The sequence below is a fragment of the Danio rerio genome, chromosome 5 (genome assembly GCF_049306965.1).
Source record: "Danio rerio strain Tuebingen ecotype United States chromosome 5, GRCz12tu, whole genome shotgun sequence".
Lineage (NCBI taxonomy): Eukaryota > Metazoa > Chordata > Actinopteri > Cypriniformes > Danionidae > Danio > Danio rerio.
In genome coordinates this window covers 24,558,799-24,584,474 of record NC_133180.1, presented here as the reverse complement: position 1 = coordinate 24,584,474, position 25,676 = coordinate 24,558,799, and the positions used below count along the sequence as shown (strand labels likewise).

Here is a 25,676-nt window from a genome sequence, read left to right as displayed (position 1 = left end):
AGCTACGTTTTCTTGCAGTTTTTGTTTTTGTGAATTCGGCAAAGGCCGCTGTGTACGCTTTTTCAGATTTCAAATTTTTCTCGCGAGTGCCATTCGTGCCTGCTGTTCTCACATAACACCCCCCCACCTAAACCCAACCAATTGTATTTTAAAAAGTACAGATTGACCCGCCTATTTCCTCCCCTAAACCTAACCGCAGTGTTTTGAAAAGCAATACAGAAAAAAAGCCCCTGGATTTTTACCACATTTTCAGATTTTACCACATTCTCACCCCGTCATTACTTGTTTATTTTATTTTTGGATTCTGTTTTTGTTTTACCTGGTTTCTGGAACTGTTATTTATTAGACTCGAACCCCACCATTGTAGTCAACTCCGCTCTACATCTCAAGTCCGATGATGTAGAGTATATGTCAAGCTACTGGACAAACTGGTAACAGCGGGAAAGCCGTCCACATGCAGGGAAGCGGTCAGCTGGTTAGCGAAAAAAGAAACGGCATCATGCCACCCCATAGTGTTCGTTTTAAAAACTAAATGCAGCCATATGGAGCTCTGGATGCTAATTTGCTATCTCCAGAAACGTATATAGGGCTATGTTTTTAGAATGAGCCTCAGAGAAAGAACTGATTCTGAACTGCCTGAAAAGAGAGTCCCAGACATACCTCTTGCACAAACTTCTGTAGCTGTGGATCAAATATGCATTATGCTAGATTTTGCTGGCTTTCACTGGTTTTGGGAAAGTATGACTTTAGTGAGGCTGCATCTTAGAATTGTTTCAAATGCTGTGTAAAAGTAATGTTTTGGGTTTGGATGCATTTAAATTAATCGTTGGTGACAATTAAATAATAAGAAGAATAAAGAAGAATCTTTAAAGGGATAGTTCACCCAAACATGAAAATGCTGTCAAAAATGACATACTCTCGACCTTTGTTCATTAAAAACAATAGACCCTTTTCCGATTTCAGGGTTTCACAGTAATGGAAGGCGTCATAATTGGGTAAACTTAGAGCGCAGTGAATAGGAGAGTAAACATTTTTTTTTTACAATCCTATTTGCTGAAACAATTAAAGAAAAACTCCAATGTGGTGTTATCAAGACTTTTAGCAGAAGGAAAAAATGTATGAGACTGATAATGGCAGCAAAATGAAAGAATAAAATGAAATTTACTCCTCAACCCTGTAGACTCTGCATTAAAAACATTTGCATAAGCGGTAATTAGTTTTTTTTGTAACTTGACGCAAAGATGATATAATACATTCATAAGTGCATTTAATATTTGTGTTTTTTTTAAATATTAAAAGATTTTAAGGATTTAAGATTATGATGACCGTTAAATGCATCATAACAGTCTTGTAAAAAAAGGGTCTATTAAAAATATATTTTGTATGTAATCTGAAAGCCTCCTCATCTTCCATAGGCAGCAACAGTCCCGACTCATTCAAAGTCCACAAATGTACCAAATAAATCTACAATACAGTCTTCATGGGTCTTCAGTGGTACAATTGTAATTTTAAGAAGCTACAGTTGGAGAATACTTTTGTGCATGGATAAATCAGAAATAACAACTTTGCGAGTTCACATTAGCACTGTGCACTGATGTATACCCCCTGGATGCCTGATGCCAGCACATCCGATCACAACACACATGAAGAGCACAGACTGTCATGAACACACACCCTATACTGATACTAAGGAGAAGAAACTGTTCATTTTATTGTTTTACGTGGGCTCAAAAGTATTCCAATAGCTTGATATTATTACAAATTGAACCACTGAAGCATATAGTTTGTTTTTAAGGATGTTTTTTGTTATTTTTCTGTACTTTCATAGACTGTACTGAGTCTATGGAGGATGAGTGAGCTCTCAGATTTCATCAAAAATATTTTATTTTGTATTCCAAAGATAAACAAAGGCCTCAGGTGTTTGGAATAAAATGAGAATAAGTAATATAACTAACCCTTTCAAGTAGCATAACAGGGACACTTTAAGCAAATTCTATTTTTTGACTAATTGAAATAATCTGTAAATTCATTAATCAAGCGTTAAACTCTCTCAAATTAATGTTCACCAGCCTTTAAATATTAAAGCAATTACTTCTCTCCATATTTCTCTGTAGTTTTATGGTGGATTCAGAAAGTGAGAAGCAGAGATGGTGTGAGTCCCTTACTGAGTGTGTGAGTCGCTCTCTGTCATGTGATGGAGTGTGTGAGAGTGTTTGGCGTGTACAAGCAAACCGCATTTGTGCGGACTGCAGCTCTTCAATGCCAGAGTGGGCTTCAGTTAACCTGTGTGTTCTTCTGTGTGAAAAATGTGCAGGTACAGATATACAATTACACATAAGAAATGACATCAAATGGCAGCTGTACATTATATTTATTGTATGTCTGCTCATAAATACATGTATATTCATATACATAACAGGAGCACACAGAAATCTGGGACAGAACATATCAAAGGTTCGCAGTCTGAAGCTGGATGAACGAGTGTGGACTGATGACCTCATCAGGGTACAATAAATGCTATGCATCATGTCTATTTGCTGCCATGGTTGCTGTACTGTAGATTTGTACTTTTGCAGTTGTGCATTTTTCTGGGTGATGTCTGAAAACCTTATTACACATTCCCAGGTGTTTCTAATGCTGGGTAACGGCAAAGCAAATAAATTCTGGGGAGCAAATATTCCACCGAGTGAGCGGCTCAGTGCGAGCGCAAACAGCGAGCAACGTCTCAAACACATCACAGATAAATACAAAAATGGAAAATATCGCAAATACCACAAACTCTTTGGCCAACAGGAGGCGCTAAACAATGTTAGTCGGTTTAATGCAATACCAAAAAGATGACACTGAATGCATATGCAATGAAGGTTTATCTCTCATGTTTGGTTTCTCTGGGTTTCATAGGCTCTGTGTTTAGCTATGCAGTCTGCTGATTTGTTGGAGACTCTCACACTGCTGAATTGTGGGGCAGATGCTGCCTGCTACACTCGTATCCCAGAATTCCCTACTCCACTGTCTCTGGCCAAACGTTACAGCCAAACAGTACAAGCGGAGCTACTTACACAGTACATCACTTCAGGTGAGCATATATACTCTTAAGTGTACTGGATGCCTTTATTTAATACCCTAATTAAATAAAGAAACCAGAATCCTCTCTTGGCTATATTTCTTAGCTAGAGTTTTGTTTAGGATCTTAAATTGTAATGTTGTTAAAGGAATAAATCAGATTCATACCTTACCACACAATGTATCTTGATGGGTTCTGCAAATGAAGCCATGTCCACTCTGGTGAAGAAAATTAATCAAATATACTTTCATTAATAAAATGAATACAGTGAAAAGAAGAATAAAACAATCACAATAACAAAACAAAATCCTTTACTTTATCTTCCATTGAGAATAAAGGGATTAAGACATTCAGCATACAGAAATCAGTCTAAGCGCGCTGCTGGTCTGTCTGCTCCAGCTTTTTATACAGTATTCCAGCCTTGAATAAAGACGTAGAAATCCCCTCCAGTAAATACACAGCAAAGTAACAATTAGTGTTTGATATACTTGAGAATATCTGTTCTGATATACTTGAGAATATCTGTTCTGATATACTTGGGAATATCTGTTAATACATATAAATCCTTTTCACTAATTACACAGCAAAACAGCAATTAGTGTCTGATATACTTGAGAATATCTAAAGTTTGATATATTTGAGGATATCTGTTAATACATTGAAAAAAAAATCCCTTTGTGTTCTCTCTCTAGGGTAATGCATTTGAATATAAACATAGCAAATAATTTCTTGTATTAGATCAGCATTCGGGCAGTCTTCCAGGCAGTCTTCCAGGAGTCTTGTCCTTCGAGGTCATTTTGTAGCTCCTAGTTAGCAAAGAATATCCTTTCCTGAAGATAACGCTCCCAGGCTTTCGGTTGTAATATTTGGTAAGAAGTGTCATCTGGACCATTTCTGCCTTATTGGCAGCAGAAAACTGACCTACTTCAGTGCGTTGTCCTTCACCTCTTGACCCCCATTTTTTTTGCAAGCGTATGAGTACGCTTAAAAAAGTTTTGTGTCTTATACAATTAATGTCATTAAACCATCCAGACACTGCAAAAGGCATGCTAACTTTTCAAAGCGTGTGTTTATAGATGCACAAACTCATCTGGTTCATGGGTTTACCTTCTGTTTTTGTAAAACTCATCTTGTTTTGTTCTTCACCAGAGCCTATTACAACAGAAGTTAAAGATGCAGACATTCAATCACAGTGTGGTTACCTTTTTAAGACTGCTTCATCAGCTCGGCCAATCACAGAGCACAAACCCAAAGCAGGTCTGTGGAGAACCTTATGTCTTTATAGGTTTAGTAGATTGCTTTGGGATGTTAATCTCAGTGGTATTTAGTTTGTATGGGTCTGATATTTATCTGATATTTGGATAAAAAAGTCAATGATATAAATGAGTAATTATTATCATTAAATGTAGTGCATTATTGTGTGTGTGTGTGTGTGTGTGTGTGTGTATTTATATCTCGTAATTGATAGACCTAAAAATTATAATTGTGATGGATATTGCAGATTTTTCCCAGCGCTGGTGTTGTTTGGGTGATGGAATGTTCAGCTACTATAGGAATGAACAGAGCCACCACAAAAATGGTGGGATGAAGATCAGTGAAATCATCTGCCTGTCTGTTAACAGCCCAGGGAAACATGGGTAATAAACTCTGATGTTCTGTCCTTTTTATATTATGTAAAGCTGTGTATTCTCTGCATTTACTATGTCCTCTGTAATTGGTGAGCAGATATGAGCACACCTTTGAGCTGTACTCTGAGGAGGGGAGAGTCTACCTGTTTGGAACTGATGATGGCAGCATTGCCAAGAACTGGATTCGGGCTGTCACCATGGTGAGCAACACTTTTTATTTTGATGTGTTTTGTGTGTGTGTGCCTGTGTTTGTGTGTGTTTGTAATTTTTGTAAGAGTTTTTTTTTTTGAGTATAGTTAATATAATATCATTTAAAATAATATAATTTAATCATTCACCAAATCTGCATCTTGTAATTGTTTCTATAGAATCATGTGGCAGTAAAAGCAGTCTTATTTCCTATTATATATATGAGCAATATCACACGAGTAGCAGTGCGATATGGCTGTATATCTGCACTGGTGGGAGGCGTGCGTTGGCTTAAGGCTGCAGGCTGAGTGCCTTAGGGTCCCACCAGTGACAATTTACAGCCATATCGCTATAAGATTAATATTGTGTTTATACAACAGTTTGACAGCATAATCGTGTAAATAAAAAAGAAAATCAAACACAGAGAGTCTAAAAATCTTTTTGTACGAGGAACTACTTTCTTCCACTACTCATTCACATCTGCAGCTGATGTCAGAACAGCAGAAATCGTTAATTCACCAATGTCACTTTAAAGCTAGTATTTAAATGATTCTCTCGAGTAATATCTTAAGTGATGACAAAACAAGTCATTTTGCGAGATGGTGCTCACTGCAGAGCCATTTGAGCAGAGCTGAGCTCCAGCGAGGGGGAGCATGAGCTCCCGCTCCTCCTCCTATAAGCTGTTTTAATGCGTACACCAACCCCACCCATAACCCTACCCCCAGTGACATCACTCGTAGAAGAAGTGCAAGAAAGGAGGAGTGAGAGCTCATGCTCCCCCTCGCTGGAGCTCAGCTCTGCCCAAATGGCTCTGCAGTGAGCACCACTTGCATTTTGCTGACATTTTAAGATTATAGGGCTGAACGGCATGAAGTGCCATCAGTCTACAGAGATTTCCCAGTATTTCTCTGTTGCAGTCGGGATTTCATAACCTTGAAAAAGCCAGAGCAAACAAAACATTTCCAGTTTCTGTCGTATAAAGACAGCAGTACAAAATACAAAAGAGAGAGCTTGACTAGGAATGTCACTTACCTGATTTATGGTGATTTTTTTAGCTTTAGTTTGAAATTTACACTGAGAAAATGCTGTTTTTCTCCCCTAAAGACATATTGTATGGTGTATCTCGCCATCTTGAGCCATCACTTTCTTTGGTCTGCTCAAACAGGTTGATGGCAGCCGATGCACTGAATCCGATGCTCCGAAATGAAACATATTTCAAAATAGGCACTATCTTTATTAATAAACTGCATAGCTGCAATCTAAACAACTACATTCTCGTCTAAAAAAACTCAAAAGTACACTATGTTGTCCAACAGCAGCAACATTCGAGTGTCCTCTGCTTGTCACTGTATGTGGGAAGAGTAATACACAAGGGTTAGGGGGGGAAGAGGCTGTACTAGTGCTAATTTAAACAATATTTCACAATATTGCTCCTGGAGAATTTTTAGCAAATAAATACTTCGATTACTTTTAGTAATATACTTCTTTCCTGTACAAAGAATTATTTAAATTTATAACAATATGTAGATTTCTCCATCATTGCAGCTTTTGTTGCTTTGATTTGTAAACGTTTACAACTGTAATTATTAAATAAAATGGACTAATATACAAAATATATGTCCTCTTCCCCCTCTACTCTCCATTCAGGCTGTGCTGCCTCCTGCACTGTTTGAAGTGTGTGGGACCTGTGATCGTCTGGGTCGCCTGCGCTGCACTGAGGCCAGTCATGGCATTGGCTGGTTTTGCCTGAGCGGCTTCAAACTGCATGTGCTACTGGAAGACACTGTCCAAACAATCGACCTACGCAAGCTACTCAGACTCAGTGAGTTACAGCACATGCACACGCATGCACACACACACACACACACACACACACACACACACACACACACACACACACACACACACACACGCACACACGCACACACACACACACACACACACACACACACACACACAGAGAGAGAGAGAGAAAGAGAATGCATGTATACAGAATGTATGTATATTTACTCTGACTGTGTGTGTATGTAGAGTTCTCTAACACTGGTGGCGCTATAGTGCTGGTGTGGAGAGGTGGACCCTTGCATTTGCAGGCTGACCGCAGGCCTCATTTTGTGGGCTGGCAGACCTGCATTCAGCAGAAATCTGGTGCTGGAAATGAGCGGCTATCCCAACAACAACTCACTGACCTGGGCATTCCTGTCACCATCGACCGCTGCCTAGATCATATAACACGTTATGGTACGCAAATATATATTCTGTTTCTGCTTTTATGAACCGGTTTTCCTTTATGATGTTATAAAGTAATTAGCATATGCTTCAAACTGTAAAAATGCTTTTTTAAAAGTAGGAATAATGAAATTTGTAAAATAATTGCCAATATTTAGCAAATTCAAAACACAGACATACTAACACACTCATTTCTTTCAGGACTGTTGTCACCAGGAATCTATCGGTTGAGTGGCATTAATTCTCATGTGACCAAATTACTGGACAAGTTTCAAAATAATGCTCGAACTGTGACATGGTGCGAGTCTGAATATTCTGTGCATGATGTGGCTAACACGCTAAAGCGCTTTCTCAGAGAGGTCAAAGGCGGAGTGTTCAATGGACAAGAGAACAATGCCAGCTGGCTTAGAGTTGCAGGTGAAATCAAAACTGCTGTAATGCGAGATTAGATATTTAATACTGCTGAGAAAGTAGGAGTAACATTATTTTACTGCGACAAATACGGATTTAACTCTTTGCAGGTCTGGAGGATGGATGTGAGAAGATTCAAAGGTACCAGATTCTGCTCTCAAACCTCCCAGATATCAACAGAGAAGCACTCAAAGTTCTCATACACCATCTGGTTTGGTATGTTACACAGCACATTTGACCTGATGAACTGTCCAACGTCTACAATGTAATAATCACACTATTAGTACAACACCATAAATTCTGTGTTCTAAATAAGTTAAAATAAATCTTTATAGCCATTAGGCCTGTTTACACCTCATCACTTTATGCGCTTTCTATAATAGATTTATGAGAAAGGTTTAATTTACATTTGACCACATAAATGTGTTTTGTATAAACGGATATGATTCTGATATTCAAATCCTGTGCTTAATGCAAATTTAACGAATTTAGGCCAACTCAAATGTTAGGTACACTGCATTTGATTTAATTATTATTACTTTTACACAAGCTATATATCTTATTTGGCCTACAAATTATTTAAAATGTAGGCTACATGAGGCTTTGTTCTTCACTTGTGTTCCAGTAAAACATCAACACAAGATGGCCTCCATGATACTGGCATTATAGTCTAAATAAAACTGAAGAATCTATTTTGTTGTACAGATGCTTGCAAGAAATCATTCTAAACTGAACATTAATTTGTGTATAATCTGCGATATCGCTGTGACAAGGAGTGTAAGGAGTAGTTATTGTTACTGGTGCATTTAAAAACTTGACCTGAAATGTCTGTTTTGTCAGTGTTCAGAACCTGTCTAATGAGAATCAGATGACTATAAGAAACCTTGGTATCGTATTTGGCCCAACACTTTTTCAGACAGATGGAAAAGACACCACAGCATCTCAGGTGGTGGAGGAGCTCATCCAAAACTACTGCAGCATTTTTAAAGTGAGACTTGTTTTTAATGTCTGTGCTACTCTTATTATATCAAAGCTACATTCTGTAACTTTAAATAAAAATGTAGATGTGTAATGTAGAATTGTTTTCTTAATCTTGCTTTACTACCCTAATATACTGTATGTGTACTAACCTATGACAATGACTTATACATTTACCTATGTTGCATATTATAGTGTAAAACTTAAAGAAAGTCTGACCTAGATAAACAACCTTTCAGGAAATCACAGTTTGTAAAAACAAACGAACAATAAAACATTTTACGTTCGTCCATTCATTCAGTTAAAGGTTCTTGTATAATTTGTAAACCTTTGCATCAAACTGCATTCATTCTTGTTGAGTGTCAGAGCCAGAGAGACATATGCATTTACATCTTTCCCCACTAGATGGCACTAGAGGATGATAATAATCAGGGTTGCCCAAACGTTTTCCTATAAAGGACCAAAAAGCAAACTTGATTGAGGGCTGTGGGACGAATATTTACCAAAGCGTATATATTAAATTTGCCATAAATAATTTCCTAAATTACTCTGTAATGTTTAACAATAACTAGAAAACGTTACTTTAAATCATATTAACTAATGCAGTATCATTTTAAAGGCGTTTTAATGAACTTATTAAAGTAAAAAGATAAACAATCCCATTTATAACATAATCCAGTTTAATACTGATTACAGTAGTCCCGCTGCTCCTGCCTTTACCTTTATCTACCTTTATTTACCTCTACATCTATCTGTCAAATGACATTATTTACATTTTGGAAGTCTGGTTCATTGGATTCAATGGTTACCATAGGCCAGCTTTTGTCCGCGTGCCCTACTTTGGGCATTTCTGCTTTAGTGTATAAGTAGTGAAGTGAAATCGGCTTGTGCAATTATGACAAAACATATGAAATCAGCATAAAGAGGCTATCAATCCAGTGTTGTTAATGAGCTGGAGAATAGAGAGTAACATGAAGCTTCTATGGCAGGTCTCGGAGTCGGACCTTGAGAAACAGCTAAACATGATGTCTGTCATCCTGGACAAACACAAGTCCCAGGTCAGTTTAGAGGACATTTACTATTATAATGGCTTTTTAATGATATTTTGCTATAAGTAATGAGAAGTCTGCATGAACTCTTTGTCTTGACAAAGTTGAATAATTAGAAGTGTTTAATTTTATTTTGGTACTTTTGACATTAATGGCTGAATTTCAGAAGACCTTAATTCGAACTCCATCCAGTACCATATGTGGTGTTTACCTGGAAAAGAAAGAGGAGGGTGCAGAGGTGCTCCTTCAGGTGGACTTTTTATCTTCTTAACACAAACTCACATTTATGTACTTCACTTGTCTTCTCAGTTATTGTTGATTTATTATTATAGTTATTGTTGTAACATTTTTTCTTGTTTGTTACAGGTTGCGGCGGACATGACAGTACTAAAGTTGGTTTCTGTGGTTCTGGAGCTTAAAGGGATTCAACAGGTCAATGAAGAATGCTGGAGCTGCTTTGAGGTTCTAGAGAAAGAGGACATGGGTGAGATTTTAACCTATTCTGGAACTGGCATTTATCACCCATTATACAAAATTTACTTTGGCGTGTTGTTTGGATATAAATGTGTGTTGGCAGTGTATGTGTACAACCAGCCTAAAATTATACAATCCCATCAAATACTTTTGTTTAATCCTCATAAATCTTAACATGAGCCGTTTTGTGAAATGTGTGCAATGGGATTTCATTTTTGTTTAGCATAGTCCCTGCCCATATTCAGCCCTACACAGGGCCGGAGTGGGACTCATTTTCAGCCCTGGAGTTTCAAACCAGACCGGCCCACCTCAGTTCACGACTGATTCCAATTCAGTTTCTAATGGCACTATCACGTCTTTTTCAAGAAAACTACTGCTTTAGAAATTTAAATGTTCAACAGCCCTAACAGTATTTTATGTCTTAACAATAAAATCGAAAAAAAAAAAAAAGATTTTACACGGGAGAATCGATCCCGGGTCAGTGACAATGAAACGCAATGTGCTTACCACTGGACCACATAGGCGCCATTACAGTACATGTAAAAAATAACTAATGACTTGCGACCCCTAGACACAGCACTACTTTCTTTTGATTGCTCAATCTTTTTCTCCTATTTTTAGATTTCTGATCAAGTCAGTTATGTCAGATTTATTAATCTAGTGAATCATTTGATTTTCATTGAGCAGGAGTATTATTCATTTTATTCGAATTATTTTATTCACTAAGGTGCCGCTGTTTGGGGTCGATAGTTACATTACATCCTCATCATTAACGTTAGTTAACCTGCAGACTGCATTTTTCTCAAGGGGCTGCGAGAAAATAAATAAAAAGAGAGGCACTGCGGCAAAATAATGATTAAAAAGAGTAAAGCTATGGTCAAATAAATAAATAGAAGAAAAAAGTGTGACTGCTCAGAGTGCAAGCAGCTAGGGACACCGGCCCTCGCGGCCAAAAAACAGACCGGCCCACCGGGAATTCTCCCGGTCCTCCCGATTAGCCAATCCGGGGCTGGCCCTACATGAAAGAATCACAGTCTAACATACTGAACCAGAGACTTAGGCATAACGTCCTGAGGAGACCAATGATTTTATAGTTTACAAAGTTAAAATGCAAAAAGATAAACAGTAAGTTATTTAATGACTTCCTACATTTGTTATTCATAATTTCATATACACATAACCACAGTTTGTTATATTATTATAAAGATAATCATGTTTATATAAGCACTAAATGAGGAGGACTTCACCAATTCTCATACAGGTCTCCCGACAAAAATGCTTGCTGCAAACCAACAGCTTTGCTGTGTCTGCCCTGACAGCATTGCGGGGAAAAACATGCAACAAACCCTGTGGATCATGGAAACAAACACATAAGACTTGTGCCGTGCACATATACATTCTCACCCAGTCATTTGGTCTCAGAGCTTGGCAGGTCTGCCTTGCCTGAAACTGCCTAATAACAAGCGCTATGATGACAAAGGCTTTAATTTATCATTTAATTAAGCATATTTTTGTTAAGATTATACAATGATTTATTTGTGGCTTCAAGAGAACTTATGCTTTTTTTTAGCAACCATTACTCCTGTTTACAGTTCCATATAATCAGAAATAATTTTGTATTCTCATTTGCATACTTTAAATATTGGTTATTGCTTATTGGCTATATATTTGAAAAACTACTTTTTTTAACAATTAAAACATGTCACTTAAAAAAAAAAATGTAATGCATCTTTGCTAAATTGAAAAAAACTCTTACAAACCCAATGTTTATAATATATTGCATTTACTTGTAGTGTTTAACCTCACTGTTGATGTCAAATATTTGCTAAATATGTTGTAGTACAAAACACACTACACACTACTATAAAGTGCACAGATGAACATGATGGACATCTTGACTGTGTGATTAAGAAATTCAGTTGTTGAAATTTATTTGTTGTAACTGCGGGGTGTTTATTTTTGAATAGAGAGAAGGCTTCATTATCAGGAAAGAGTGTTGCCAGTCTATTTCTCCCTTAGTAATGACTGCCACCTGCTGGTCAAGAAGAATCACAGCATTATCAGAATCATGAGGTACCTGGGTATGTCTCATCACACAAACACCAGTGCATTGTGCCTTTAACAGTTATTTCAGTCATCACAAATGATGCGTAAGGTGACTCAGAGTGAAACACAGCTAAATTGAGTGTATTAAACAATTTTTCATGTACATATTTCCATTTTCATTTCATTTTTCCATTTTTATTTTTCACATTTTTTTAGCATTCAGTAATATTATATAAATGAAAATTAACATCTACATTTTATATAGAAAAGAATATATTTGCACAATATGTTATTCTGTCTACAAAACAAAGTAAAAACACAAATAAAATTCAAAAGAGTCATTAAAAGGCACCTATTATAATTTTTTGGAAGCTGTGTAATGTAAAGCTATAATGAATCTACAGCAATTTTAAAGTGATATAAAGACAATAAGTCTTTTTTTAAATTTCCTGACACTAAAATGGATCCAAATCCCTCCCCTTTTGAGGCCGACCGCAACGTAACGTAGGAATGCTGTTTCACTGCCCACCGAATTGATTGACAGCGTGTATTAACATGTTTCCGTAGTAATGCGTATAATCATATCAAAAAGACAGGACGTGCACAAAGCAACCAGGATTAAAAGAAGATCTGTTGAGCTCTCATCAATCATCATTAAATGTGATCAAGAATGAGTTTTACAAGTTTAAACCGTTTTTAAAACAGTGCATGTTTGTAATGAATTACAGCGGTTTTACCGTCTTTATCACCACAGTCGCATGTTAGTACAATTTTAAAAGAAGATGCTTAAATCCCGGCTTGTTGACGTTAATTCAGGTTTATTTTGTAGATTAACATAATGGATGGTGAGATCTGCTTCCTTCATGTCTGTCACTGTGCTGTTTATCTGATGCAGCCGAGGCAGAGATGGAAGCACACTCTGACAGGCATATGGGAACTGTGGGTGGGGAGAACTAGCATTAAAGGCACAGGCAGCAAAAACAGCTACATAGTGTTCAGAGCAGAAGATTCAATATTCTGAAAGTATAATAAATAATCTGATAGGCATTTTGAGTTGACACTTTACAGACACATTCCAGAGACACTAAAGACTTTTTTTAAATCTTGAAAAAGGGGTGAAATAGGTGTCCTTTAAACCCTCCATTTTGTACAGATGACACCAAATGAATTTCGTCCAAACTTTTGATTGTTAGTGTGGTAAACATAATGACGCAGTAAAAGATGTTCAGCAATAGTAATAATAAATATGGGAAATAAATAAATAGGCCAAAATGCTCCTATTAAGCTTTTAAGATAATACTATTTGTAGATATCACTAATATGCAGTGAAATGTAGCTGTTTGTAAATGTAAAATGTCTGTGAAATTTGATTTATTTTAATTTTTAATTTATTTTAATTTTTTTCTTCAAAAAAGTGTTTTGATTTTGAAGTAAAATAATTTTTAACTTATAAAGAACTGTATTATAATAAAAATGTTTAAACAGCCAACTGAACAATGGCCAAATGCATTAACATTGCTTAAATTATTTTATGACCATTGTTTTTTGTCTGCTTGTGTGTTCAGAAAACAAGGTCAATCTGAGTAAAAGCGGGCCTCTGCGGGTTTGTGAGGTTAAAAGCGAGAGCAGCAAAAACTTTCATACTCGTCACTGTGACCTTTCTGCGGAAACCTTCAGACTGCACAAAGAACTACTGGTAGGTGGGAATGTGGGTCAGAGTAACATACATTTTAACCAAATTGGACCAAATATCTCAACAAAGATGGTAAAAGCTGACATTTTTTGACATTGTATATAATTAATTACATACTATACATTAATAAATGATGTTTAATAAGTTGTGTTTATGTTATGTTTATAAATTCACAGAGGTTACTGTGAAGGTTAGGTAAAAATATTCATTGCTCAAAATACAGCAATACACAAGCAGAATACACAAGTGAAAACCACACACACTCACACAGAGCCACACACAAGAGTCAGTCTAAACTTTGTTCAATTCTGTTTTTTTCTCCAGGGTTCTCAGGTTGAGAAAGAATATCCTGTCAAAGAGATTAAACTCTATCATGGCTGCCGCAGCAAACTGCATCCACCCACACCGTAATAAATCTAAATCCAGGCCTTTTATATCAGGATGCAAACAATTATGACATGGCTATGTGCAAACATATTTTAAGCAGTCATGAGACTCTGCACTTGAAAATGCTGCTAGGGTGATATTGTTCAGCTGGAAAGTGGAGGAGGCTTCTTTATTTAATTTAATTTCACTGTGACAGACTTAAAACCATCATTTATCCCTACAAAAGCACTCTGCTGTTCATCATTTCACATGAACAAATCAATGTATATTTTAACTGCTTTTGTAAGCTCCTTGTACAAACACATGCATTTGCATGTGTGTTGCAGGCCTTGTTTCGATGGCTTTCAGCCTTACTCTGCTTCATACTATCATAGTAGCAGTTTTTAAATACTTTAGCGTGGCACGGTGGTTTAGTGGTTAGCACTGACACCTTACGGCTAAAAGGTCGCTGGTTTGAGTCCAGGCTGGCCAGATGGCATTTCTGTGTGGAGTTTGCATGTTTTCCCTGTGTTGGCAATAGTATCTGGATGCAGCCTTTATGATACAAGCACTCAGCGATGCAATGTCAGAGACCATGCACTCAATGGAGTGAGTGACGTCACTGTGACGGGTAGGGTTAGGGGTGGGGTTAGGTGAGTGCATTAAAAAGCATTGGATGCAGCTCAGATTGCACTGCACCAGGTCTGCATCCAGACCCCTCTCTGTGTTGGTGTGAGTTTCCTCTGGGTGCTTTGGTTTCCCCCACAGTCTAAAGATATGCGCTATACGTGAATTGAATAAACTAAATTGTCCTTAGTGTATGATTATGTTGGTTAATTAGTGTATGAGTGTTTCCCAGTGCTGGGTTGTTTCTGGAACGGCACCCACTGCGTAAAAAATATGCTGGTTCATTCTGCTGTGGTGACCTCTGAAATACAGACTAAGCTGAAGGAAAATGAATGAATGCTTTAGCTCATCTATCGACATGATTTCAAGATCTATCATCTTGAAGTCCTGTAGGATGTAATGGAAATGAAAACTTGTAATTCAACTCTCACACGGTTCCAGTCAGAAGTGCTCACCCCTATGGAAGTGCATTTTTCCTTTGGAAGGTGGTTTATCCTGTTTGGAAAGCACCGTCAGTTACAGCGTCATCAGATGACCTCTTTGTTTGTGAATATGTGCCCTTTAGTGGTGAAAAACAGATGTTGTATTTGTACTCTGCATTGAAATATGAACATGCTGCATCTTTAATAAATCGTAAGGCTTATTTTACTGTGTTTATGTAAGCTGTCTGATCAGATATTATGGACTAGTAAACACTGCTTACGCTCCTAAAAACGAATGGGGTTAATGTCCACAGGTTATACAGTATGTGCCTGGCTAAAGATTATTTTTGTATTTATTTACAGTTATGACCACTGCATACATTTAGATTTTTTAAATTATATTTTTGTTTTGCTTGAGTGCATCTTTGTCACTGTTTAAATGTTTATTCAAGCTAATTTTTAGAGAAGAACTTCCAGCTGAAATAGTTCAGATTTTTTTAGACATCATGGGTTTGCATCCCTGCATTAATATATACTGTATAAAAATAGCTTTAACACACACATTTAAATAAATATCTTATTTTCTTTACAGATGGGGTCTAACACTTATCCATGACAAGCAGCAGTGGTGAGTGTGTTGTTATTGTCTTGGTCATGTCCTCATTCAATCCTTTAACACTGTCTGCCTTGTTTAACCCTGCTTATAACTGTATATCGCTTATACATTATATACACACAACATACAGCACAACAGCGATGCAGGCATTTTGAGTTCAAGTGCCGGCTTGTGGACCCCAATCCAATACCCCTCTCACTCTAACTTTACTTGTCATCACATTCTCCTGTCAAATTTAGTCAAAAAAACTTTTTTTTTTCTGCTAATTATTTTCCAGGCAGAAAAATGACTAGTACATTTACAAGTACTAGATACTATACTTATAGATAAAGCTTTATGTTTTAACAACTACAATCTACAAAAAATATATAATGTAGGAATTCAGGATCAAAAGGATATCATTATTTGTTAAAAGAGAGTTGTGTAAATTACCTGTATCTCTGCAGCTCTCTCTCTCTCTCTACAAACACTATCTAAAGCTGTGAGTTAATCTACATCAAAGAGTCATCTTTACTGCTAAAATAAGTTAGCAATACTAAATTAAATCTATTTAATAAACTATCAAGAGAGAGAAATAAAAGTGGCCAGTGTGAAATAACTGTTCATCTCTCTCTACCACTAGTGAATCTATGTGTTTACCTTTAAAACTCTTTTACACCCTTATTGCTGAAAAATATGATACAATATAACCATTCAGTATTGAAGCTGTTTATGTAATAAAAGTTGCATGGCAGACAGTTTTTCTAATTTATGTGTGTGCACAGCTCAATATTTGCTATTTGCTAGTGATGTGTACACTAGGTGTGGGGCAATAACAGTTTTCAAGGTATACAGTGGTTGGGAAAATTCAAGATTTTAAAACCACCAAAATTTTTCTGCTATACCATTCCTATGGTATATGTAAGATTTTTTATTTACATTTTTAAGGCTTTTCAGTATCTCCAGCAGAAAAAGATATCCAAAGATACCTTTTTAATTGTATCTAATTTTTTTAAAAACAAATAAAGAAAGCAAAAGTCAATGATTCATTTGAATGATTTAGCCTGACATGTTTACTGCTCTAAAATATTATAAATGTTTCTCAAAATGAAATATATTGTGTTAAAAAGGGGAACAAGTTTTCGTTTTTTACCCAGACATTAAAAAAAAAACATATTTTAGAGCAGTAATCACAATACCATGAAACCGTGCTATTTGTATCCAAGATTATCATACCATCAGAATCTTATACCGGCTTATACCCAGTGTACACACTACAGTAAATTTCCAAAGATTTTGGGACGCATAGACTTTAATGACATCCCAATTTTAATCTCTATGGTTTAATATAGAGTATATTGTATTTTTTTATGGTTTTACTAGAACATTTAACTCTAATCTATAATTATTTTCTTGCAGGCTCTGTTCTCATATTGTCTCTGGGTCTTTTCTCTTTTAGGTATCTGTGCTGTGAGAATGAGGAGGAGCTCATTGAATGGACAGCCACATTTTACAGCATCCAGGTATCATCTCTGTCTCACAACTCTTTAGTTAGAGTTAATAATAATATACATTTTCATTTTTTTATTTCTAATTCATAGTGTAATGGTGACATCTGGCCGTCCTGGTGAAATAACATCAAAGCAAATGATGGGTTGGAAAACCATTACATGTTTCTGAACAGACCATGCTTCACTCAACACAATTATGAGAAAGGGAACATGATCTATTTGTTACTTTTATTCATGTATCTTTGGCATCGAATTTTGAAAGTATGCCGTTATGTTTGTAAATTCTTCTTAATGTGAATACATAATGTTAAAAAAAATCCCAATGTAGATTCAGAATGGTTTGAAAATAATTGCATGTGGGTTCCCAAAAAGAATAAAAATCAAAGTAAACTAAGTAAACCTTTAACTGTCCCTTTAAGCAGGTCAGTTTGTGTGAAACTTGACATTTTAGAACAGGAAACTGCAAGGCTTGTTTGATGGGACTTGACAGGAAGTAGTACAGCTTGAGAATGAGGTGCACATTCTAAAACCTGGACTATCTACATATAAAATTTTGCCACCTGAACACTCTACAGTAAGTAAGTACAGCTGCATGCACCAATCTTATTTCCGCAATTACTGCATTACGCTCCTCCTACCTTGACGTGCACGTTAACTCATTTTTTTATTGCAGTATTTTACTTTCTGTCCTCTAAAACGTTAGAACAATGATGCCTAATTTAAGAGTATTAAAACTTAAAGTCGTATTTTTGCTTTTGTTGACTGGCTCCTGTCTAACTGGGTACGTAATTACTGGATCTTTTGGTTTTTCTAGAGAAAATTAATTTTGTGTTTAGATGTAATTTACATAGGCTATGCTTATATTTCCTTTTTTTTTGGTGAAATGTTAGTCTGACTACCCATTTATTTACACTTTATTTTTATATTTTTGTCTTTTTCTGCTATAAATGATTTTGTGATCACATGCTAACTAACTCTCATTGAAGTATTGGTTTCAGGTTAGAAAAAGCTAACATGTTTTTAAAATCTTACAGTCTAAAGAGGACTAGCAAAATAGCAAAACATTTATCACAAATTGTCTATATTTTCACACAAATAGTAGACTAAATTGTAGCAGGCATTGATTCATCTGCTAAATTAAAGGATAAAATGCCTGGATCACGATCATTATATCTGAAACCATAGCCTGTTACATGTTCTTGTATTTTTAAAACAAAAAATATGGGTACAATGTCTGTAAAATATATTTACAAAACAGTTCTTTGGGTTGTATTATTATTTTTATGTTGTATTACATATTATTATGTTTTTATTTATTATACATTTACCGGCCACTTTATTAGGGACACCTTACTAGTACCAGGTTGGACCCTTTTTTGCCTTCAGAACTGCCTTCATCCTTTGTGGCATAGATTCAACAAGGCACAGGAAATATTCCTTAGAGATTTTGATCCATATTGACTTTATAGCATCATGCGGTTAATGCAGATTTTTTTTCAATCTTCTATAGTCCAATTTTAGTGAGCATGTACGACTTGTAGCGATATTTTCACTTTTTCGGACCATTTTCTGTAAACCATAAAGATGATTGTGCGTGAAAATGCCAGTAGATCAACAGCTTCTGAAATACTCAGACCAGCCTGTCTGGCACCAAGAATCATGCCACGTTCCAAGTCACTTAAATCCCCTTTGTTATTCATTCTGAGGCTCAGTTTGAACTGCAGCAGATCGTCTTGACCATGTCTACATGCTTAAATGCATTGAGTTGCTGTCATGTGATTGGCTGATTAAAAATTTGCATTAACGAGCAGTTGCACGTCTGTACCTAATAAAGTGGCCGGTGAATATCTTTTTTTAAGTGTAATGTTTATTTTCTCTCTCTATATAATATATACTGTAGATAATCCTTTCATTTTAAGGCTGCAATGTTTTGTGAACTCTGGTGTGCTAGGCTTTAGATTGACACCAGTATACTGTACAATAGGTGTTTTAATTATCATGCAAGTAATATCAGTAGACAACAGATATTTTATGAAAAATCTATATTGTTTGCAACAAATGATTCTTGAAGAGACAAATAATTAGTAAAAGTGTTATTAATAGAATATTTCAGCGATTGTCCAGAGAAAAAAAATCACAAGCTTAAATACAGAGGGATTAAGGTAACAGTAGAGAATTTTTGATGAAGAGAAATGCCATGGAAGAGATGGTAAGTTTGCATCCGTGGTTGTTTGTGCAGAAAAGATTAATGGGGGAAACTGGAGCACCCGGACGAAACCCATGCGACCATGCGAGAACAGACAAACTCCACACAGAGACGCCAACAAACCCAGTCAGGACTAGAACCAGTGTCGTTTATGCTGTGAGCCAAACAGTGCTAACCACTAAGCCACCATGCTGCCTGATAAATTAATTGTGATTCTTAAATTCATTTGAATGCATGCACATATTAACTCAGAATCTTCATTTAAATTTCTGTCCTCATTTTTACCCAGATTCAGGTCTTTAGAGTAATTTTATATACTGATCAGTGTACATCATTGTATTATTTGTATCAAAAACTGCATACAAAAGTATTTAAAAACCTTATGGTAAAAAAAAGGTCAAATTGCAAAAACAAAAAAAGAATCTCTTATTTCATCAACCAACAAGTCTTACTATTTTAATCAATTCATCAAAACCTATGCAACGTTCACCAACACGTCACTACTTCTGTTAAATGTATTGTTCTGTAGGGCGACGCAGTGGTGCGGTAAGTAGTGCTGTCACCTCACAGCAAGAAAGTTGCTGGTTGGAGCCTCGGCTGGGTCAGTTGGCGTTTCTGTGTGGAGTTTGCATGTTCTCCCTGAATTCGCGTGGGTTTTCTCCGGGTTCTCCGGTTTCCCCCACAGTCCAAAGACTTGTGGTACAGGTGAATTGGGTAGACTAAAATTGTCAATAGTGTATGAGTGTGAATGAGAGTGAATGTTTCCCAGAGATGGGTTGTGGCTGGAAGGGCATCCGCTGCGTAAAAACATGCTGGATAACTTGGCAGTTCATTTCGCTGTGGCAAACCTTAATAAAGGGATTCAATGAAAATGAATGAATGATTATTGTTCTGTTTTACAACATCAGCGCGTTGCCTCGGACATCTTGTCTGACTTTGAGAAATTATTATAGAAACTTTAGTATCTTAATTTGCCCATGCTGTCTAACCACATCCTCTAAATATCTTGTGTACCTTACACTTCCTTTCTGCATGAAAGCTAATGTTTAATTTTTGCGCTAATATTTCCATGACAAATTATTAACATTCAAACAACATTTTAATTCCACAAAAGGTTCTTTCAAATACAAAAGGTTTCTTAAATCTTTAAAATGTTATTCACACACACAGAGAAGTTGACGTAGAAAAAGCCACTTTTCTTACTTTCAGTTTTGGTTTACTGACTAATGTTACACAAATATATTATTATTATTTAACATCCAAGTAAATATTCATTTAAAAGACACATCTGTAAAGGGTGTTCTCCTGGACACTGTGTGTGTGTGTGTGTGTGTGTGTGTGTGTGTGTGTGTTTTATTTTTACCACTTTCACTGCCAGGAAGTAAGCTGAAGGAAAGTGAGTGACTGCTACTAAACACTGAATTTTTAGCACTTGTCTTATTGCTTTTTAATGTACTTGTTTTATTCCTCATTTACAAGTTGCATTGGATGGAAGTGTCTGGCAAATGAATAAATGTAAATGTACCATATTTTAAATTCATATAATTTAAATAGCCCTGCACTTTCATAGTCATTGCACTTTTAATGGGAACTCAGGTAAATACATAAAGTTAAATACAAGTCTTATGTTGTTAGATTTTGAATGATTAATGTAGGGAGAAATGTTTAGTATTGTTAATGATGACTGTGTTCTGTGGTTGGTTTGGCTTCTACTGTGCTAAAAAAAAAAAGCAGAGCCTGATAAAGGTCACATACTGCACAATTCAGCTGCCTGTTGCACACTCTCACAAATAAAGGTACAGGAGCTGTCACTGGGGCAGTACCTTTCCTAAAGATACATATTTGTCCTTGAAGGGTTCATAATGGTACCTCAAAGGCACTTTTTAGGTACATTTGGGCACTAAAATTCACCTTTGAGGTACCACTGTGGAGTTTTTGGGTACAAACTGCCCCAGTGACAGCTCCTGTATCTTTATTTCTGAGAGTGCAGATGTACAGTACAGTGGTAACCATATTTTAGAAAGCTGCTGCTAGCTAGATGTTGACTGTAACTTATTAGGGTTATTCATTCCTTTGTTTTCTTTTTGGCTGGTCCATTTATTAATCAGAGGTTGCCACAGCGGAATGAACCGCCAACTTATCCAGCATGTTTTTACGCAGCAGATAGCATCTGTTAAGTGCATGTAGTAAAACAAGTACCAAATTATATCTATATATTCATCAGAGAGGCGGTCATACTAAGTAAAATGTCAATAGTATTAATTATTCTATAACATGTTGTTTTGTTTCCTTATAGACTCGTTTATCTGGGTTTCAGCTTGGGATGGATTAAGTGAGTAAAACTAACTAACCATAAAAGCAAGCTGGAGTATTGATCAAACATATATAATATTTTCAGGGATTCTGAAAAAGAAATATTAGGCTATTTGCAGATATTTTTGTTGTTTTCATCAAACCACTTGATTTTGATCAGTTTGACTGATAACAGTCTTATTTTGTTTTGTTTTATTTTACTTTGCTTTGCTTGAGTGTTTTGCTACACATTACTGATAAAGACAAAGATTGAAATTGATTTCACTATTGTGTTTTTGTACTCTTGACGGGGAACTCCAGAAGGTAAAAACATTGTTTACTAAACCACTAGTTATTATTATTTTATGATTTTTTACTTTGGTACAATGTAAATTTTTATTTTGGATTTACCCTTTTAACCTTACCTCAAATATAGTTTTGCTTTGGACCAATCTAAAAAACATTGTAATTTGTTACATCTAAATTAATACATGTTCCCCATTATAGTTTTGTTTTGGTTGAATTTTTTTTATATTAGTCAAAATATTTATTTTGCACAAGGAAAAAAATACCTTCAACATTTGTATCATTTAATGGGTACAATGGCTCTTCGAGGAACAAAATTGTGGACACTGAAGGTACAAAAATGTACTGCATACATAAATGAATAAAGTATTTTAATAGATTTGACAGTTTAATTTAGAAATGTAAACATCTCAACTGAAGGTTTGTCAAGAAAAAAAAAAACAGGTGAGTTATAAAGCATTTAAAATGTAATTTTAAAAAAAAGGTAACAGCTGTACAAGAAATTGTCCACTGTACACTCAGAAAAAAAGGTAAAGGATAAGCTGTCACTGGGGTGGTACCTTTTCAAAAGGTACAACATTGTACTCAAAAGGTTTATATTAATACCTCAAGGGTACATACTAGTACCTAAAAAGTACAAAAGTCTTCCTCTTAATTTTTTAGGTACTAATATATACTTCTGAGGTACCAATATGAACCCTTTAAGTACAAACTTGTACCTTTTGAAAAGGCATCACCCCAGTGAAAGCTCGCGTACCTTTATTTCTGAGAGTGTACAGTAAATAACAGACTGGACTAATACAAATACCGTAGAAAAAAACAAAAGCACTAATTAGTGTTTTAGATCTATATAAAAATTAGCTACATCAAGGACTGCACATTTTAGTGTTTTTCTTTAGCAAGAATTAATTGGTTACCATCAACATTTTCTCTGCAATTCAGAATGCAAAAATGTTCTGCTGCAACAGTGGAGAAAACTTGAGTATCAGTAGCCTCTTCCTCAACATCAGTAGATTTTGCTTTTAGTAAACAGGACATCTAAAGCCCTCATACTTGGTAATTGTCATTTGACAGTCATTAAAACCACTAGTCACTGGACAATTTTGCCTCATGCATGAATGAGATCAATGTGCTGGTTATTTTAACTATTGTTGAAACTATTCAAGATCGTGTAGGGCAGCAAACAAGGCTGGGCATTTTTGCAGATATGAGAAGTTGATTAATCTGGTTAACAGGAGTCGGTAGATGCTTATCACTGTCCACGGACAATTTCAAAACATACCACTGCAGAAACATCAATGAACAAAGTTGCACCCTCGAGGTGTTTCTGACAGTGTATCTTCTGATGTTTCCAGAATGGCTGTAAATGTCACAGTAGATGGCGCTCAAACTCACACTATAAAAAATGAATGGCAGTTCTTTTTCATGTACAGCAGCCAGGAAAAACTTTTTCATCCCATGAGGCTATGGGAGAGAATGTAATGGAAGGGGAATGGGGTGCCTGGTGTATCATACATGGTATTGGCATGGCAAATGTAATGCACCCAAATTCAATCCATAATACCCACCCAAATTCTGCAAAGAACATAGTTTTAAATACGATTTTATACACTGTATATGTTTTAAGTAAAAGACAACTTGTTGTGTAATGTTTGCAATTAATTAGCATTTCAGGCATATGTATGTGATCATTCTTTTTTAAACAGAGCAGATGTTCAAGCTGACCTGACATCATGGTTAGCTCCAATAGTATGGGAAGGAACTTTTGATCCCAAACTAATTGATTCAATCTACAAACAACAAAACATCACTGTAGCGACTACAGTCTTCGCTCTTGGCAAGTGAGTTTGTTCATCTTCCCTGAAATTATTCAGCTTTGTATTATATTTTTGCCATAATTTACGCAGCTTGTTTTAATACTGTGTTGAAATCTGGATTGCCAAGGAAAGCTATGTATACTTTAAACCTAGTTTAATTCTGAGGCTTTTTGTTGTTATTGACTTTTTTTTTTTTTTTTTTTTTAGAAAAATATCTGTTATTTTTTTATGTAGACTATGAGGAACATAAAGCCATAGGCATTATTGATTTACGTCCCTAACAAATACCTTCTTTTATCTTGTGTTATCTCATCTTTAATGCCTGGTATTGTAGTTTATTAAGTAGATAAATTAAATGTGCTTTTTTTTTATAATGTATTCTTAAGACTATCATCTATAATGTTTTGGAAAATTGAACTGCCATTTCATTTATTATTTATCACATTCCTTAATATTCCAGGTATACAGTGTTTCTTCAAGATTTCCTGGAGTCTGCAGAGCAAAATTTCTTTGTTGGATTTCGTGTGCACTATTATGTCTTCAGCGATCATCCAGAGCAGGTTCCTGATGTGAAACTGGGTGGAGAACGTAAACTGACGGTGATGACAGTCAATAGTTCAAGCAGATGGCAGGAGATGAGTTTGGGCAGGATGAAAAGGCTGGAGATGCTGATTGAGAGTGGACTGGTCAATGATGCTGACTATCTTTTTAGCCTTGATGTGGATACAAAGTTCTACGGCCGCTGGGGAGCAGAGACTTTAGGTGATCTTATAGGTGTGATACATGCATGGTATTATAATTCTCCATGTGTGCTATTTCCATATGAGAGAAGGCCTGAGTCTCAAGCGTTTATCCCTTATTCTGAGGGTGATTATTATTATGGTGGAGCTGTGCTTGGTGGTTCAGTGAAGTGCGTATATCAGCTTGCTAAAACCTGTCGAGAGCAGCTGGACATTGATGCAGCTAAATCCATTGAGGCAGCATGGCAGGAGGAGTCCCATTTGAACAAGTACTTCCTTTATAACAAACCCAGTAAACTGCTTTCACCTGAATATTCTTGGGATGACCAAAAAATGAAACCACAAGAGATCAAAATCATTAGATTCTCTCAAGTCCTCAAAAACTATGCTGAAGTTCGTCCAAACATATAAAAGCTTTTAACTGTATGGAGACTGTATACACTTCATTTTATTATAATAACAAAGTAGTGATTTCTAAATTTACTTTGAATTCATTGGAGACAATACAACAAACATTATTTGTTCGAAACATAATTTGTTCCTCATGATTTAAAAAAATAAAAATAAACATGTATTACAATTTTGGTTCTTGCAACATATTTGAAAAAATTGGAACAGTAAAGCATTTACCATTTTGTAATGTTACCATTCTTTTTGACATCACATAAAAGACTTTATGTACTGAAGACACCAAGTGACGAAGTGTTTCACACGTAAATTTGTCCTATTTTTCCTTCAAACAAGTCTTAAGGTGGGCAACAGTACAGGGTCTTCATTGTCACAATGTTATGCTTCAAATTGCGCCACACGTTCTCTTATGGAGATAGGTTGAGACTTCAGGCAGGCCAGTCAATTACCTGTATCCTTTTCCTCTACAGCCAGGACTTTGTAATACGTGGAGAATGTGGTTTTGCATTGTTTTTTTGAAATTTGCATGGGCATCCCTGGAAAAAAGGTAGCATATTGTACTTCAAAATCTCTACGTTCTTCAGAAAGCCTATTTTGTTTTTAATGTGCATATACCATACTGTCC

General features: G+C 35.9%; 2 protein-coding genes across 4 annotated transcripts in view; both read left to right on the top strand.

Moving 5' to 3' along the window:
- arap1a (ArfGAP with RhoGAP domain, ankyrin repeat and PH domain 1a) overlaps positions 1 to 18,026 on the top strand; it is a 22,527-nt gene extending 4,501 nt beyond the window's left edge. Inside the window, exons 9-29 of the mRNA XM_073952161.1 lie at positions 2,115 to 2,314; positions 2,420 to 2,505; positions 2,626 to 2,808; positions 2,902 to 3,076; positions 4,214 to 4,321; positions 4,566 to 4,701; positions 4,790 to 4,892; positions 6,529 to 6,703; positions 6,913 to 7,122; positions 7,312 to 7,527; positions 7,632 to 7,737; positions 8,362 to 8,509; positions 9,489 to 9,557; positions 9,718 to 9,798; positions 9,915 to 10,032; positions 11,990 to 12,103; positions 13,634 to 13,764; positions 14,086 to 14,168; positions 15,769 to 15,804; positions 17,231 to 17,294; positions 17,373 to 18,026. Of these exons, the coding sequence (XP_073808262.1) occupies positions 2,115 to 2,314; positions 2,420 to 2,505; positions 2,626 to 2,808; positions 2,902 to 3,076; positions 4,214 to 4,321; positions 4,566 to 4,701; positions 4,790 to 4,892; positions 6,529 to 6,703; positions 6,913 to 7,122; positions 7,312 to 7,527; positions 7,632 to 7,737; positions 8,362 to 8,509; positions 9,489 to 9,557; positions 9,718 to 9,798; positions 9,915 to 10,032; positions 11,990 to 12,103; positions 13,634 to 13,764; positions 14,086 to 14,168; positions 15,769 to 15,804; positions 17,231 to 17,294; positions 17,373 to 17,402 (2,572 nt within the window). The 3' untranslated portion in view covers positions 17,403 to 18,026. The remainder of the gene's footprint in view (positions 1 to 2,114; positions 2,315 to 2,419; positions 2,506 to 2,625; positions 2,809 to 2,901; positions 3,077 to 4,213; positions 4,322 to 4,565; positions 4,702 to 4,789; positions 4,893 to 6,528; positions 6,704 to 6,912; positions 7,123 to 7,311; positions 7,528 to 7,631; positions 7,738 to 8,361; positions 8,510 to 9,488; positions 9,558 to 9,717; positions 9,799 to 9,914; positions 10,033 to 11,989; positions 12,104 to 13,633; positions 13,765 to 14,085; positions 14,169 to 15,768; positions 15,805 to 17,230; positions 17,295 to 17,372) is intronic.
- Positions 17,892 to 25,676, top strand: gbgt1l6 (globoside alpha-1,3-N-acetylgalactosaminyltransferase 1, like 6). Of its 3 annotated transcripts, XM_073952162.1 has the most exons (4): positions 17,892 to 18,063; positions 21,785 to 21,820; positions 23,793 to 23,927; positions 24,364 to 25,676. In XM_073952162.1, the coding sequence occupies exons 1-4, from the start codon at positions 17,990 to 17,992 to the stop codon at positions 25,052 to 25,054; spliced, it is 936 nt and encodes a 311-aa protein (XP_073808263.1). In that variant the 5' UTR covers positions 17,892 to 17,989; the 3' UTR covers positions 25,055 to 25,676. The 3 variants fall into 3 exon arrangements, with proteins under 3 accessions (XP_073808263.1, XP_073808264.1, XP_073808265.1); XM_073952163.1 differs by lacking the exon at positions 21,785 to 21,820 and having other exon boundaries at positions 17,924 to 18,063; XM_073952164.1 differs by lacking the exon at positions 17,892 to 18,063 and having other exon boundaries at positions 21,646 to 21,820; positions 23,798 to 23,927.